The sequence below is a fragment of the Rhinolophus sinicus genome, linkage group LG10 (genome assembly GCF_036562045.2).
Source record: "Rhinolophus sinicus isolate RSC01 linkage group LG10, ASM3656204v1, whole genome shotgun sequence".
NCBI lineage: Eukaryota > Metazoa > Chordata > Mammalia > Chiroptera > Rhinolophidae > Rhinolophus > Rhinolophus sinicus.
The window spans coordinates 85,838,564-85,856,044 of record NC_133759.1 but is presented as its reverse complement, the minus strand read 5'-3'; the positions used below and the strand labels follow the sequence as shown (position 1 = coordinate 85,856,044).

At 41.2% G+C, this 17,481-nt stretch overlaps 1 protein-coding gene across 4 annotated transcripts in view; it reads left to right on the top strand.

Moving 5' to 3' along the window:
- Positions 1–17,481, top strand: part of PRELID2 (PRELI domain containing 2) — a 63,659-nt gene that overhangs the window by 36,417 nt on the left and 9,761 nt on the right. The window contains exon 7 of one of the 4 annotated variants that reach the window (XM_074313723.1): positions 2,077–2,349. The exons of 2 other annotated variants lie outside the window; for them this stretch is intronic. Coding sequence is in view for 1 of the 2 variants with exons in the window: in XM_074313722.1 (XP_074169823.1) it covers positions 2,077–2,109 (33 nt within the window). In the remaining variant the exon portion in view is untranslated. Of the gene's footprint in view, positions 1–2,076; positions 2,350–17,481 lie in introns of those variants that run through there. One more of the 4 variants, XM_074313722.1, reaches the window with a different exon arrangement.

The following is a 17,481-nucleotide window of genomic DNA, read 5'->3' as shown; positions in this document are numbered from 1 at the left end:
ACCTAGCCGATTTGTATGCTGAGTTGATGTACAACTGTTAACTTCTTTTTGGTTCATACTGGGAACAGGATAATTCATAGTTGGTGAGGGTCAGCTACACCCTCACAACCTCCCTACCAGTTTATATAAAAAAATCTGCAACACATACAGATATTTTATTAGTCCTTTATGTGCAAGTAGGCACCAAATAGTTTACCTGTTATGTAAATTCCATTAAGTCTCTGTCCTTTGGTTACTCTGACCACGAATTGCATGAACTGTTCACTGAAGGCAGAGCTGACGATATTCCAAAGGCAAGATTCAGCTATTTTACAGACAGTGTCAGGCAGCCAGAATCTTCCGGTCCAGTGGCTGGCCATGGGATCATGTAGACATAAACTAAGGCTGTCATCCCTGAAGTTGGCAGGTGAAAGGCTTGCTAGATAGAGTGTTACACCTTGATTGTGCAGGGATGGGAGTATCTCTAGAATTTTGAGCTAATCCCCATATTGTACGTCCCATTAATTAAATGAATGACAGCCATTTCTTTTTCTTTAAATTAAAGTTTATTGGGGTGACAATTGTTGGTAAAGTCACATAGATTTCAGGTGTACAATTCTGTATTACATCATCTATATCTCACATTGTGTGTTCATCAACCAGAGTCAGTTCCCTTTCCATCACCATATGTTGTGCGGGGAGGCCTGCAGGGTCTCTGCTCCCACTCCCCACACAGGAACACTGGATATGGTGAGGCCAAAAAGGAACACCCATGGAGCCATAGGTAGGGGAGTCATACCACTATGGTCTCACTGGAGGCTGGGTTCACTGGACTTGCGACCTGCTGTCCGTTTTTCTGCCAACTGACCGACGACTGTCCTCCACTCTCCTCGACTCTCCTCGGCAATCCTCGGCTCTCCTTGGCTCTCCTCCGTAGCCGCAGCAGTTATATTAGTGGCCACTTGGCTAACTGGCCACAGCTGACGGCCAACCAGCCTCAGCTGACGGCCATCTACTACCTGAGCCAGCACCCTTCCACGTGAGGCCGAGAGCCTGTAAATTGCTCTCTGGGGCTCCGTCCCCACACCATATATTAGACCCCGTTTACCCTCTTCTAGAGCCCCCCTCCTACCTCTCTTCTTACCCTCTGATAACCCCTAAACTATTGTCTATGAGTTTTTGTTCTTTCAGTTGTTTGTCTTGTTTTTTTGTTGTTTTCAGTTTATATACCTGTGGGGACAGAGTCCCAGAGAGCAGTTTCCAGGCTCTCGGCCTCACATGGAAAGGTGCTGGCTTGGGTAGTAAATGGCCATCAGCTGTGACTAGTTGGCCATCAGCTGTTACTGGTTAGTCATTAGCCACTGATATAACTGCTGTGGCTAAGCTAGCAAGGGGTGGAGTGAGGATTGGGCAGAGAGTGGATTGCAGCTAGCAAGTGAGGTTGGTTGGCAGAGAAGTGGACAGCAGGTTGCGGATAGTGTGGCTCCTGCTTCCTGTGTCTCCAACCCAGCCACCAGTGAGACTATAGTGGTATGACTCTCCTATTTGTGGCTCTGTGGGTGTTCCTTTTTGGCCTCACCACGTCCTGCGTTCTTATGTGGGGAGTGGGACCAGAGACCCTGCATGACAGCCTGCATGACAATACCACATATCAGTGAAATCATATGGTTCTCTACTTTTTCTGACAGTCCATTTCTAACATCCATTGTGCTGCTCAGCAAACCACGGATGTCACTAGTGAAAATTCAGTTTTCACATTCCTCATGCTAATTATAAAAGCCTCTGGTGTTGTCATGGATAAAGGTAACTGAAGTTTCTGGAGAGCAAGGCTGCTGATTAGAACGTTCATAGCCAACCCCTGAAGTGTGAAGCGTGCTGTAGGGGAACTGACTGTACCTGGTGCGTAACTGGAACTATAATAATGCACGCCTGTGTTACAGGCATAATAGTATACTGCCTGTGCTGAAATATTCTGAAGCAAATTATAGACATCCTAGTAATCATATACCAAACATCATACACTAAAAGCCTACTATGTTCTGCCTTTAGAAAGATGATGTCATGTGAAACAAGGTTTTGATTATGTGTTTAACCTAGGGATTGAATAGAGGAATCCCTCTTGGCCCGTGATCTGGTTTCCTCACATCGCAGGTGTCATGCTTCACATATTGGACCCTCAATTTTCTCATCTCTGAAATGAAGTGATAATCGTCCTACTTCGCAGGGTTACTTTAAGGATGAAATGAGGGCACATACATGAAACATGCCTGGCACATAGGAAAACTCCAATAATTATTAGCATTAAGACAAGTTCTCTCAAACTGATGGTTGCCAGGTGGGAGGGGTTTGAGGGGCTGGGTGAAAAGATGAAGGGATTAAGAAGTACAAATTGGCAGTGACAAAACAGTCACGAGGATGTAAAGTACAGCATAAGGAATATAGTTAATAATATTGTAAAAACTATGCATGGTGCCAGGTGGATATTAGAATTATCAGGGTGATCACTTCGTAAGTTATATAAATGTCTAATCACTATGTTGTACACCTGAAACTAATGTAATATTGAATGTCAACTGTAACTGAAAAATAAAATTTTAAATAGAAACGTTCTCTGATAAGAAGTATATTTTTTTTATAAATAAGTTGCCTTTTAAATACTGATCTAAACAGAAATTTTAGCTATAGCAACAGTATAGGTCAAGTTTATGTTGTTTCTTTAAAAAAACATTTTTTACCTGTTTTTAATTCCATAATTTTAATATTCAGTATGTTCACTTTTAACATTTTAGGACTGACCCTTCCGTGTGTCTTTGTGTATATTTGCATATGTATGTGTATGTATAGCTTTTTTTTTTTTTTTTGAAAAACAAAAATGGGATCATTCTGTTCATTTAGCCCAATGTTGTCATTTGTGGACATATTGTGAACATTTTTCTGGATTATTACATGTTCCTGCAAAACATCATTTTTGATGCCTTCATAATATTCCATTGGCATAATAGCTCTCTTATTGTTGGTTTCTATTTTTTGCTATTATAAATACTATTGTGGTAAATCCATGAATATAAATAAATACTTGTGTATGTTTCTGGTAGCTTCCTAGGTTAAAGCCCATTTTTAAGACCTTTAATGCATATTGCCAAATTTCCTCCTAAAAGAATTCTGCCAATTTATAGCTTCCACTACAAGCTGGCTCTGGGTATTACCAGTTTTCTTGCTGTATGACCTGAATGAATGGCTTAACATCTTAGAACTTTCATTTGTCATTAGGAAAGCAGGGCTAAATATTCTACCCTCATAGGATTGTTGTGAAGAAGAAATGAGATTGTTAGCTCCAGTCTTCTGATTCCTATCCAAAGACCTTGAAAGTTAATGCTTCAGTCATTCACTAGTCATTTGACCTCAGTCCTCCTCCAAGCTTTTGAATTGTGTTCCCTTGCACTAGTTGCCCTGAGCTGCTCAATCCCTTATCGGTAAATTAAAGAGTGTACACACGTGCATAGTAGTCAAAACCCTGAAAAGGAGTGGGCATTTCAAGACCCAGTGAGTCCAAGATAGAGGAAAAGAGCAAATAAAACTCATTCATAACAATAAATAAAAGACACAAATACAACATAAGAATCCCAGTGGAATATTCTACTGACTATATCTTGGAGACTTGTATTTCCGGCTTGGTTATATGAATTCTTGCAAGATTCTTTCCATTACTTGAACCACTTCAAAGAACGGATGAAATACATTCTATCCCTCCAGTTCCAGAGGGTTTCTTTTTCAGCTCTCAATTTACCTCTGTTGATACTACTTTTTAATTCCACTCTTGAGTACTCAAATAGATTGCTTTACTTGATATTTATTCATTAGCTACTGCGAGCATATTACCAAGAATTCTGATTTTTAACAATTTATTTCTAAATCAGTTAAGTAATTGTAGCTGTCCTCCTCTTACATATTCCCTCCCCAGCAGCTCAGCTCATTCTGCTGTTATTATTAGAGTTTTAGTCCTGAGAAATGTAGCCTTTGCAGTGAAAATATCTTAGTGAAAATGAGTATTCTGTGAGTGACATGGTTTTTGTTCCTTCTCCCGAGTTTAAATCAGTGCCTTTATCTTGACTGTGAGACTTAGGAAACCAAAATCCCTCAGTGGCTCCTTTGAATTCATTGGGGTTGTAATAGACTGCTCAGTGGTGAAGCTTTCAGGAATCCCTTAAGTCAGCCAGCTGAAATGCTGGGACTTTGCCTTCTGTTAAACTAGACATAACCTGGAAAGTGAAGCTCTTACTTGAAATGACAGAAAGTGGGTTCCTGAGCCCTCGATGTGGTTGGTGTCATTCTTTGAGTAGTAATCAGTCATCGTATCTCAGCACAGTGCAGTGAGGAGCGAACGAGTCAGGGATCAGGAAACTGGGCTCTGGGCCTCCCTTGGCCACATCCCGGTGGCCGCACTGCTTGGACTAGTTGCTCCGAATGCCACTGTCACTTTGTGCAAAATCAGGGATTGGACTAGGAGGTCATTTTCAATTCTGACATTGTATGATGTTTTTCTCAGCTCTCTCCTCCTTTCCTCCAAGGTGTAAATACCAAGATTTTAAAAATTAATCTGACAAATAGTCTTTAAGCCTGCACAAAAATTCAGGAGTTGAAGCTAAGTACAGCTCCAAGAGTGTCAGAGGTAATTCATGTAACAAGTAGATGGTCAAGTGTTAGGGTGGCAATAAAATATTTAAAAATAAGAGGTATACTTTTACAAAATACTTGTTTGACAGAGGGGGTGGTAAGCATGTGGTAAGGTTGTTACAATTTCATTTAAAATCCTATTCATGTGAGCTAACTAAATGACATATTACAAAGATTTATAGGTATCGTAGGTGCCTTCAGAATATTAATGCCTAATAATAGATACGTTGGCTTATTTTTAATCCATGCTGTCTGTAAACACAGACTGTTCTGGAAACTCTGGAGAAAGCCAGATATAATAATAATAGTAGCTAATACAATTTATTGAGTGTTACCATGAGTCAAGCACTGCACTGTTTTATGAATATTCAGTTCTCTCAACAACCCTCTTAAAGGGAGAATGTTGTTATTCCCACTTTTCCTTTTTACAGATGAGGAAATGCAGGCACAGAGAGATTAAATTACTGGCACAGGGGCATCAGCCAGTAAGTGGCAGAACTGGAATTTTAGGTGGTCTGACTTCAGAGCCGACCCTCTAAATCCAGGGGTGTCCAAACTTTTTTCAATGTTTTTCACAAAGGGCCATATGCGGTAAAATATGAACAGCCGGGCCACTCAATCGAGGTGAAGTACGTATTACCTCACCTGGTTTATTTAAGTAAACTAAATATATTTTTGGAATTTGCTGCGGGCCAATTAAAAATGGATGCGGCCCATGGGCTACAGTTTGGACACCCCTGCTCTAATCTGTCGTTATTTTTGACCCCTTGACATGGAGGACAGGACCCTTTCCCCCAAAAAAAGCTTGGGTGAGGAGACAAAACAAATGCATAACTTGTCTCTGTCAGCAGTGGGTATACATATGACTCTGAAGTTGACACTTGAAAGTGCCCTCGTCTCCATAACACTTACCTGTGATCCTTGCTTTCCTATTGCTCTTCTACTCTCATACTCAACAGTACCCTTAGAGATTTGGGGGCCATGTTCTCCCCACCGTTCTGGGTAGAATTTCCAACCAACCTCTTACTTTCTGAGCCTGTCTTGCTCTCTGTTGTTCTAAATTCAAAGACAAAGACAATGAGAAAATAGTGCACCATATGTCTACATGTCCCTCATATAAACCTAAGGAAGGCACAGCACTGAAAACTGAAGCAGCTCTGCATAGGCTGCATTGAAATAGCAGAAAAATAGGGGCTGCATCTGCAGATTGTACATTTGAGACACAAATCTTTTGTGGATCAAGTCTGTTGTAGGCTGGAGCTTGGATACAGCGAGGCTTTTTGTGCAGAATTGAGGCTCTTAATTTGACCAGCAAGGCCAGGGAAATGTCATTCAGGCATCTCAGATCGGGTTAATACAGAATTCTGGGTAAAGCAACTTGAATTGCAAAGGTAATTTCATTTCTTGAAAGGTACATCTGATAGTTACACTTCAGTTTTGAGCCTACGTCCTGCAGCATTGCTAATTAAATGCTCTTGGCACTGTTCCTGTAACCATCTTTCCCCCTCTGCCTGGTGACTTCTTATTCTGTCTCCCTGTTGTACTGTAGAATATCATCTCTTGCTGACGGACCTCTTTGGTTGTGATGCCCACTTTTTGTGGGACTTGAGGCACCAGGCTGAGTCCCAGGAAGGTGATGGGGATGAGGTTGGGATGTCTTCCCGTTAAGGAGAAAGAAGCTTGATGTCTCACGGACCCAGGTTTGCTGGAGCGCTATTTCTTTGTCACTTTCCATTTTTTTCCTAATTCCTTTTGCTGCCTGGGATTTGACCCTTTTTATTCCTTGTCCAGCATTCTTCCTTGGATTCTAGCTAAACTGTTATTCTATTTTTCTCTGAATTTCCTTAGGTAAAGGAAAATGGTGGCTTTTTGAATTAATTAACTGCTTTCGTATGGACATCTAGTTTAAGAATTTAAAGGCTATAATTAAAATTTTTCTTCCTCAGTGGCCTTTGGTAGGTATGTAGGTTTTGTTACTTTAAAAGACATTAACACTTGTTAAAGCCTACTAGCTTTTCTATTCTCTGCCCTTCTTGATGTGTTTGAAATATTTCATAATTTAAAAAAAAAACACCCCAAATCCTGCTGCACTCCTCCCAAAAGACTCAGTCTTTAAACAAAATTTTAAAAAATGTATTTAAAATGTTTTTGAGTAAGTGCTACTTACTTATATTTCCAGGAAAGCCAGTTATATTCTTTTGCCCTCCTTCTCTTTGAAACCAGCAGAATACCCTCTGCTGATCAGCTGTGTGACCTTGGGCAAGCCATCTGATTTTCTGAGTCTCACTTTCCTCACCTGTAAAATGAGGGCAGTACTGGAAGCTACTTCATAGAGTATGTGTGAAGAGTAACGGAGTGACGTGTATGAAATGCTTTGGTTAGGACTTGGCACATGGTCAGTGAGCAGTTGTTGTTACTTAAAAAGAAAAATGCAAGGGAGTTATAAGCCCAAACTTATTTTTCCTGCTATGACATTATAGACAAATATGGTTATAATGAACCTGCCTTTGGGGTCAAGCCAATCTTAGTTTAAATCTCGGCGCCCTCCCTCAAAGGGTCTGTACACATTTAATCTCTGTCTGGGTGAAATGTGAGTAATTGTACCTACCTTATGAGTGTGAGAATTAAAGGAAATACTGTAAAGTGCTTAAAATACCTTGCACACTATAAATACATAAATGATAATTATCTCTCCATTATAACTCAAATTGGCATATTTACTTCTAGTCTTTCATATGCAGAGTTTAAACAGCCATAACTACAGTATAAGTACAATTTCATGTCTTGCTTTTTTTTGAAGTAACATTTTATTACAAATGACTTTCACAATAATTACATAAACTTCAAAGCTGTCATTTTAATGACTGCATAATATTTCATTAAGTGGTTATATAATAATTGATTTGACCGTTTCTTTAGTATTGCTTGTTGAAGTTATTGCCAAGTTTTCCCATTATAATTGAGACCATCTGAAGCATCTTTATGCGTAAAGTCTTTCAGATTTTGTATTATTACTTTAGAAAAGGTTCCCTGAAGTGCTCTTCTCAGTACGTGACTGTTTTCATGATGCTTTGAATGTATTCTTTGTCTCCCTCACTGAACCACGGGCTTCTGTTTCTCCTCAGTACCTAGCACATAGTGCTCAATACATACTTATTGAATTAGTGAACAAATGTACATATTATTGTATTATTTTCCAAAAGTGGTGAGCCTTCTTTATGTTTTCATTTTATTATCTTAAAAATAGTCTTCAAAGTGGAGAAACGTTTTATCCATTGGGGTAATAGGAAAGGTAACAATAAGAGGTAATATTTATTGGACATTTTCTATGCCCTAGGTAACATCCTCAGTATATCACATGCTTTACCTCCTCCAGTTTGCTCAGCAATTATCTGGGTAGGTACTGTTATCACCATTTTATAGCTGAGGAGGCACAGAGAGGTGAGTTGCCTTGCCTAAGATCACACAGGTGGGGAGTGGTAGAACCCCGATTCAAATGCTTAGCCTGAGCACTCAATGACTAAGGCTGCATATCACCCCCCTCACCCCACCCCATTTTGACTTTTCCAGCAGCTCACCCCTTTATACTTCAGGCATTCTCACAAATTATTTCCCAGGGGTCCTGAATTTGTTGGTCAAATTCCAAACAAGTTATGAATCCGGGTTGTCCCTCAGCCTCGAGGATTGTGCATCAATCTCAGAACAACAGTCAGAATTGCTTACCTTGCTTGTTATTTAAAAGGAATTCCACCTTTGCAGTTCTCCAGGTGAAAGATATGTGAATGTACACATTTTAAGAAAGGAAAACTGTATTAAAACTATAATACTCAATATATACCGATAACAAAAGATACATACAAGTCACGTTTGACTTCTGCAATTACAAGAGGTGCTCAGAGTGGTTACCATCAACGTCCTAACACTTCTGATTATGGCGAACTACTGCTTGAGCCACGTTGACCAAAGTGTCCACTTGTATACATTTTTTTGGCACCCCCAGTATTTTTTATAAGCCTTGGATTTTTTATTGAAGGGAAGAATTTTATTAGATTGTTTAACCTTCAAGACAGCTGGTAGATTTAGAATATTGTACGTGAGTGTCAGTAATCCATGGAAGAGTATCTGGGACCAAACATTACAAAGGCTGTCATCTCAGGCATTAACCAGTGATGCTCCCCATTTAGTTAGCAACTGAAATGGTAAAGCAACTTTTAAAAAAGTATCAGTTATGTTATTAGGTCCATTTCTTCCATCTCTCTGTGAGATAATAGAAAATATATATGGTGGTTTCTCCCCCAATTTCTGACACAGAGCTCCTAAAGCCTTTGTCATTTCCTGAGTGATAAGAGCTCTAGGAGCATCTTTTGTTGTGATGAGGTGACTCTGGTGGGCTCTGGATGGGGGCCAAGACCAAGCCCTGATGAGAAGCTTGGAATTTTCAGCCCCAACCCTCATCCTCCAGAGAGGGGAGAGGGGCTGGAAATGGAGTTAATATTTCATCATGCCTGTGTAACGAAGCCTCCAGGGAAGTCCCGTTAGTCTGGGGTTCGGAGAGCTTCCAGGTGGGAGAAGACATGCACATTGGGATGGTGACACACCCCAGCTCCACCGGGACGGAAGCTCCTATGCATTGTACCCTCCCAGACCTCGTCCTGTGTATCTTTGTCTGGCTGCTCATCTGTGTCCATTATCATATCCTTTAATAAACTGGTAAACACAGGTGAGTGTTTCTCTGAGTTCTGTGAGCTGTTCTAGCAAGTGAATTGGACACCAGGAGGGGGCTGTTGACTTCACTTGGTACCAACAGAAAATGAAATGCATTTGGAGATGTGGAGAGGTGCTTGTATTCTTAAGGCAATTTCAAGAGCCACTAGTGATTCAGTCTCCCCCTGCCTCCCCTAAATTTATAACCTTAAAACCACACTTATGTAGATGGAAATAACTTTGGGATGGCAGGAAGGACTATGCTTCGGGTGACGTCATTCTTTGATAATTTGAGATGAGAACCCTCTAAATATACCTTTTTTTAAAAAGAGGTGGTATACTGAGGGCTCAGTCACAAAAACCTGGGTGTGAATCTGGATTTTGCGCTTCCTAGCTGGGTGCCTTGGACCAAGTTTCTTACCCTGTCTGAGTCTCTTCTCCTCACACCACTGACTCATGGGCTGGGCGTGAGGATTAAATAAGTCTAAGGATGTGAAGTGCTCAGCACAGCTTGGTACGGGCCGCAGCCTCTTAATAATGAGTTCTTCCCCAGGCCCGGGATTCTCATTCTGTCTCTGTTGCTGATAGACCCCTGCGACTTAGAGGGAGCTGGTTTAGCCTGCTGGGCTCTGAGTTGTCATACAGAAGTATTAGTGACCCTTCGAGGTGATGTGAAGAACAAGTAAAATATGCCTTGTGAACTATGAACCAAGTGCAAGGCGAGCCCCTGCGGACATTTCCTCCAGGTTACCGATCGCCAACTGAATGGAGGAGGCCTTGTTGTGGGAGTCCCATTGTGAGAGGCCACTCACCAGGTCTGGGGCCATCAGGAAATCAGTAGCCACTTTTCAGGCCACAGGGAGAATAGGAAGTAAGAGTTAACCCAAGTCTGCCATGTGTCACTAGCTTTCTGTGTTGCCTCATTGAGTCCTCAGAGCCATCCTTCAAGGACGTGTGCTTGTTCTTTCCCTGTACCCATTTCACAGGCACAGAAACAAAGTCAGTGAGGTACATACTCATTGTGGAAAGAGTTGGAGAAATCCGCGTTTAAATTCCATTTTGGCCACTTACTAGCCATGTGACCTTGAGCAAATTATTTACTTCGCTAAGGCCCAGTTTCCTTACTCAGAAGTGATGAGAGTAAAAGTATCTTAGCTCAGAACTGTTGAGAGGATTAAACGAGATAATGTAGGTAAACTGGCATGTAGTAAGCCCATAATAAATGATCATTAACCTCAATGTTGTTGAGGTTTGGTGGGATGGGTTTTTGACTGAATAGGACTTTGGAAAATTATATGTTGTTCAAAGGAAACACCTGTATGAAGACAGAGTAGACCAACCCTACAGGTAAAGAGTATCATTGACTTACAGAAATTAATGAATCTGGGGGAAGGCGAAGGGTAGAGATAAAAGACAAAAGGAGAATTATCTGGACATCTATTGGATTTATTTATTATTTGGATACTAGTTGGACTTACTTATTCTGTTAGTGGCAATTTAGCGATGAAATATATAAGCAAACTGCTAATCATTTTATCTCAGAATAGGGAAGAAGCAAGGGGAAATTATGGCTGAGCATAAATTTGATAAATAGTAAAACAATAGCTGATAAAGGGCGTCGATATGAACGTTGTTGTTTTTTAGTTTGTTAGTCAAGAGTACAAGAGTTGGTACTGCGCCCTTTTGGGGCCAGGCACTGAGACGGTCCTGTGTCAGTGTAAGAAGATTCTTTTGTAATTAGGACTGAGACAGATGGAATAAAGAGTAGAAAGCCTCCCATCAGTGGAGGTTTCTAAGCAGTTAAGATATGATCAGTGAAATGTCACGGATGGGATGTGGCACCGGGTAGGAGGCTGGCCTTGATTGGTGAACAAGCCGTATTTTGCATGAAGTCTAATTCAGGAAAAATTAAATTATATATACAGGTCACACTTTAAAAAACTAAAAATGAAAGTAGACTAATTGACTCATATTGGAGGTGGGCAATTAACCTTGTAAAACCAAAAACACCAATGACTGAATGCCTTGTAGCTAAATGTTCACGTCCAGTCAGGGTTGATTTGAAGGTTGGCAATATGGAAATGGCTTTGTGACCATTCATTCTGATATTTGATCCCAGGACACTTCTCTAAATCAGATGGGCCACTTTCAATCCTTTGCTGACAGTTTCCTATCTGGACTAAATAATATAATGTCCTTTCCAATTTTCAGATTTTATTATTTTGGAATATATTCTTTTCCATTACAAATTGAGATTAAACATTCGTAAGGAGAGGACGCTTTACAGTGTGAAGCAATGACATCTGACTTATTGTATCAGTTTAATGTTCTGCAGTTACACCTTAGGATTTTGGGTTACTTATCAAAATAAAAATGAATCTTACTGGAGTTTATTAGCCACTGTGGGAAAATTATATTGAAGTCATACATTCTATCAGGATATACTGATTCACATATTAAGACTCATGCCATTTAGTTTGGGAACAGGACTAAAATTTGATTTACCAGGCTTTTTGAACATAGTCAATAGGGAAGGGCAGAAAAGTTCTTGCTATGTATTCTACAGTATAATAGGTATTTTCACATCCGCCATCTCATTTAAAACTCTCACCCCCCCAGTGTTGTAATATCCTGGATCTCACTCCTGATTCTTCAAAGTCCTGCTTCTTAGTGATTGTGTGATTTTGGCCTGGATGCTGAATTTCTCTGAGCCTCGGTTCTTATCCAAAAAAACATAATAATCCTCTAAGGCAGATCGGAGGGTGAAATAAGCCGACACAGGTAAAGTATTGAGCACAGTGCTTGGCCCACAGTACGAGCCAATGAATCTGAACTATTACAATTGTTCATAGATGAGGAAGTCCTAAATATAAAAGAGTTCGACAGCATCAGATTAGTAGGTGCTTTATTATGGCCAAAGATTTCCTGGAGAAGTTTTGAGTAGTCCTTCTCTTCCTTTTGATGTAAAAACTCCCTCCTTCCCTCCTTCCACAGAGGACACCCACTGGTCAGGTTGTTCTCTATCTCATGGAGCTTACATTCTATTGGGGGGGAGCAGTGACAGACAGTACAAAATATTTTAAAAAGCAGGATAGTTATTTATAGTGATGAATGCTACAAAGACGGTAAGACCTGGCTATGTGATCCAGACTGTGGCCTCGCTTCGGTGTTTAGGGGAGTCTCTGCGGAGGCGGATTGAGAGCTGAATATTGCCAGGAGCTAGCCAGCCACTGGAAGATCTGGGTATGTTCCTGCCGGAGGGAACAGAGAGTGAAAAAGCAAGGAACTGAACATGTCCTACGAAGAGAAAGCAGGCCTGTGTATCTGGAGGGTGCTGAGGGGAAAAATGGAGGGAACTGCTGTTGAAGTCGGCTGGAAGCAGATCAAACAGAGCCTAATAGCCATGACAGAATGTGGATTGTATTACAAGAGCAATGGGGCACTACTGGAGGGTTGAAGCAAGGGAGTAATATATCCTTATTCTGTCTTTTATTCATACCTTATGATTCTACATAAAGGTAATGAAAAGATCTGTCAACCTTAAAAATTGGAATAAAAAAGGTGGTGAATGTTTAAAAGTAAAGTTGATGCACAACTTTTTATCAAAAGGCGAGTGGTTTTATAATGCAAACAGTAGCATCCAAACTCATCCTACTTTCTAAACCCTTGGCTAACCCAGATTCTTCAGGGCCTGTTTTAAGTTCCCACCACTGCTGTCAGTTCTTGCCACATCATACCCTCCCTTTTATCTTTTATACTTTCATTCTTTATTCTTTCCTTCTTTTGTTCCTTCTTCATTCCCTGTGGCAGCCCTTGTTCTCCTGACCTTTTCAACCGCACTTTCAAGAAGGCCAACTATTGGGCAGATTGCACTGTAATTCCCAAATGCAAATTTATCATAAGCCTGGCATTCAGATGCAGTCAGTTGATACATCAACTTTGTCTTATAATACATCAACTTTGAGCACCTACTGTGTGCCAAATTCTGCACTACACAATTAGGATTCAAAAGTAAGTAACTTCTTCTGTTTCCTGCCTCTGAGCACTTTATCATCTAATGTGGTAGATTTGTAAGCTGATGATAGATTGGTTGATAGATAGATAGATTCATTCATTCATTCATTTACTGCTGCTTTTTATGTACCAGGCATTGTTCTTCTAGAGCAGGGGTGTCCAAACTGTGGCCCGCGGGCCAACTGCAGCCCATGATCCATTGTTAATTGGCCCGCAGCAAATTCCAAAAATATATTTCGTTTACTTAAATAAACCAGGTGAGGCAATATGTACTTCACCTCGAGTGAGTGGCCCGGCTGTTTGTGTATTTTACCGCATATGGCCCTTGGTGAAAAACGTTGAAAAAAGTTTGGACACCCCTGTTCTAGAGGATATATCTTGAATAAGACTGACAAGGCCCCCAACCTTATGGGGCTTACATTTTAGTGGGATTAGATGAACACTAAAGAGATTTAGATGAACAACTACTTACTTACTGTTTACTAGAAGCTAGGTGCTTTGATAACCAGATTAGGCATTATTTTAACTAATTCTTAGGAGAAGCCCATATTATTATTTCCATTCGAAGAAGAGGTGGTTGGAGATTAGAAAATAAGCCAAATGCCAAAGGTTTCACAACTAGCTTGGACCTGACCCTATGTCTCTCTCAAAGTGTTATTGCATAATTACTGTGCCATCTGTGGCAATGCAGGGATGTTTTCGGTGCTGTTGTCTCTTCCAGGAAAGAGCAGAGCTAAGGTGGGAGGAAGGGTGTACGTACATGGAGGGTGGAGAATGGGGTGGGTGGAAAGATGGGAAATGTAATAGTCTCATCTCTTTCCAGTCCACTTTATCACCCTTCAGGAAGGCACCTGCCTAACTACAGGAACACTTTGTCCCACCCTCACGTCTTTTCTCAAACCTCCCTGTGCTTGCTTGGTCTTTCCCTTCATCTTGTCACACTCATGAGCCAGATGTTGGGTCTGACTCAAATCCCTCCTTGTCCAGTGGCTTCTGCAAGTCCTCCCTTCCCACGAGATTAGTCTTGACTTCTCTTCTTCCATTGAACAGTTTCCTTTTAAGCATGGTAGCCCTGCTCAGAGGCTGTCTTGCCTTTGAGTTATTTTGCATTCTGCTATTTCCTCCCAAGAGACCAATGGCCGCTTGAGTAGAGGCTTCATGTCTTATATGCATCCTTATTGCCCACTGCATCAGTGGTGCAGTCTCTTACACACAAGGACCTCGATACTATTGATGGTACTTACTCCAAAGCCATGACCCACAGGAAAGCATTGTTTCCAGTGGGCGTCTTGAACACCAATCTTTTACCATTGTGATAATCGAACTGTTCTCTTTTGTTAAGAGTACCCCATAGATGTGTCCTTTGGGAACTGCTTTAGACCTTTGTAATTTTTATAAGGTCTAGTATTACTCTCTTCGAGGCCTCCTAGGTAAAATACAGCTTCTTAAAGAAGCATCAGTTTGATAGCAAAGTAAATATACTATCTGGATTTAGCTACCTTCAGTTCTAACTTACTCCGCCTCCTCTTCAGAAAAGCTTTTCATTTTCCATACTAATCAGCTATCAGAGACTCTTAGAGTGGGGGAATTTGTGAAGTGCTTTGAGTCTGGAAGACTCCGGGGCTCCTTTGTGGGCATACATTTGGCCAGCACAGCTCTAGTATGAAGGGAAATGAGACTGAAAGAGCTCACTTACCTGTCTGTTGGTAAGTAGAGAAAGATAGCCTTGTAAATTCTCAGAGGGGAAAGAAATAATAAAATCAAGCTGGTTTATGGTTTGTCAGTCCAAAAAGCTTTTAAGCCCTAGCTATAAAGGTGTATCCACGTAATGTTTGTTCTGCATTTCAGGCATCATTGTGTTATAAGTGGTGTAAATTTAGCCCCTTTAAGCCCGATCTCCTGGGGGTTGAGTTTCAAGCGTTGGAACTTTATTTGAAAGGACTGTATTGATTGGGCTTTGATTTTGTCCTTCTTTACCTAACAGAGGTACTAAATAATGGTTTGGCCTCCCTGTTAGTTTTTTAAATTCACTTTATAGGTCTCTCTCTGCCCCCATTCTCCGCCTTCTATCTCTAACTGTTCTGCTTAAAAAGACTGCAAGTGGTATGAGAGAGGGGAAAAAACGGAAAGAAAAATCAACTGTCACATTGTGAACATAATTGATTCAATAAATAACGTCTTTCAATTCCCAAGGCAGACCTCAAAGTGTTCACTTATGTCAATTAGTGTTCCGCTCCGTAAGTAGTGGGTTCCTAATTCAGACAGATGGGAAGAGTTCACCAGTGCTTACTTAGGTACTTCCTAAGGAAGGAGTGTGTTTTTCTGGTTTTAAAGACATGCCGTCTAGATTTATGTGCCCACTCTGCAGACGAAAGCTTGGAACAGAATTAACATGGCAGTTTTTCATCTTCCTGAAAGTAGAAGGAGGGCATTTAATTATTGTCCAGGGGTTTGTTGAAACAACAAGAAAAATGAAACCGGGGAAGGAAATCCACTAGACTAGAAGCTCGATGAGAGCAGGATCTTTGTCTTGTTTGTTCACCGTTTAATCTCCAGTGCACATAGTAGGTACATAATAAATATTTATTAGCTGGATCTGTTGATGGATGAATGAGAGCAGAAATTGGCACAGTTCTGGTCTTAGGTTAAATTTCAGTCCACTGGTAGTTTCGCCCCCTCTCCTCTTCCCCTCACCCCCAATTCTTTAAAAGGAGAGTAGCTCTAACAGTACAAGATAGCAGTACATACCTTCAGACATGATTAAGGAGAGCTATTTCATCAATTCCCAGGCTGGCAGAATTGGAAGGGATCTTGGAAGTGGTGTCAAGCTGCCATTTACAAATTCTAGTTCATTTACAAATGAACTAGTTGTGCTTCAGAACCACATACAGTATGTTATAAATCTATAGATTCCAGGCCCTAGCACTGGAGATTCTGTTTGAGTCGGTCTGGATAAGGCTTGGGAATCTGTATTTGCTTTTGTGGGTTCTTAGTAATTCTGGTGTGCGGCTGGTTGTGGAAAGCACCATCCAGTAAGCCTCGTAACCCCGTGAGCTCTCAGGTCTAAGTTACTTCTTGGTGAAAGTGAGTAGCCTGACGTACCCAGGAGAGTAACTGGCAGAGCTGTGATCAGAACCCAGGTCTCCTGATTCTGATGACAGCGTGCCTGGTCCTACAGTGTGCTGCTTGGGTTTACCCAACACTCCATGCTTCTCGGCATTCTGTCAAGACCCTTTAATTAACACTTCTTCTTTCCAAGACAGTGGCAGCATTTGTGGTGATGGCCAGCCCGAATCAGAAGGACCTTCTGAAACCTCAAGGAAATGTTACATTTTGTTCAGTGTACTTTGGTACTAAATGCAGTTTATTGTCTCCTCTAGAGATGCACCCCCGTCTCATGGCTCAGATCAACCCCCAAGTAGGAAGCCCCTTCCTTTCTCTTAGGGGCCCACTCAGTGTTTCCCAGCCCCACCTGATCCTGAGAATCATCTGGATGCTTATTACTTGAGTCCCATTAAATCAAAGACTTCCTGTGAGGGACGTGGGAGCCTGCATTTTAATTATTATAATTATGAACTAGGGTCTTAAGGAAGCCAAAGCTGAAACCGGGGGCATGGGACACATGGTCTCTCTAACCTACTCTCCAGTCCCTGAGAACTTCGGAACCATGTGTCCCAGGCCCCCGGATCCAGCTTTGACTTCCTTAAGACCCTACTGCATAATTATTATACACCATAACCCTGTCTTTCCATCTAAGGTTTATCCTCTGGTCTTCAGAACTTGCCCTTGAAGGAGGAAAGGGGGAATATCTGCTTTCCTTTTTCCTCCAGGGTAAGATTTGACTGGCCAAGGTAGGTGGGAAGACAGCTTGAAATGTACACTAGTGGAGTGAGCATTGCAAGATGGTTAGGGGGTGGCCCCAGAAACCAGAATAGCATGCCTCTGTTCTTTCCCTGGACTCATTACTTAATAGCTATATAACTTTGGGCAAATTACTTAAACCTTTTTGAGTTTCTGGTTACTCATCAGTAAGATAGGGGTAAGAATAGTACGTGTTCCGGGTTTTGTGTGTATTAAACATGGTGTCAAGTTGGCTGTGGGGACACACTC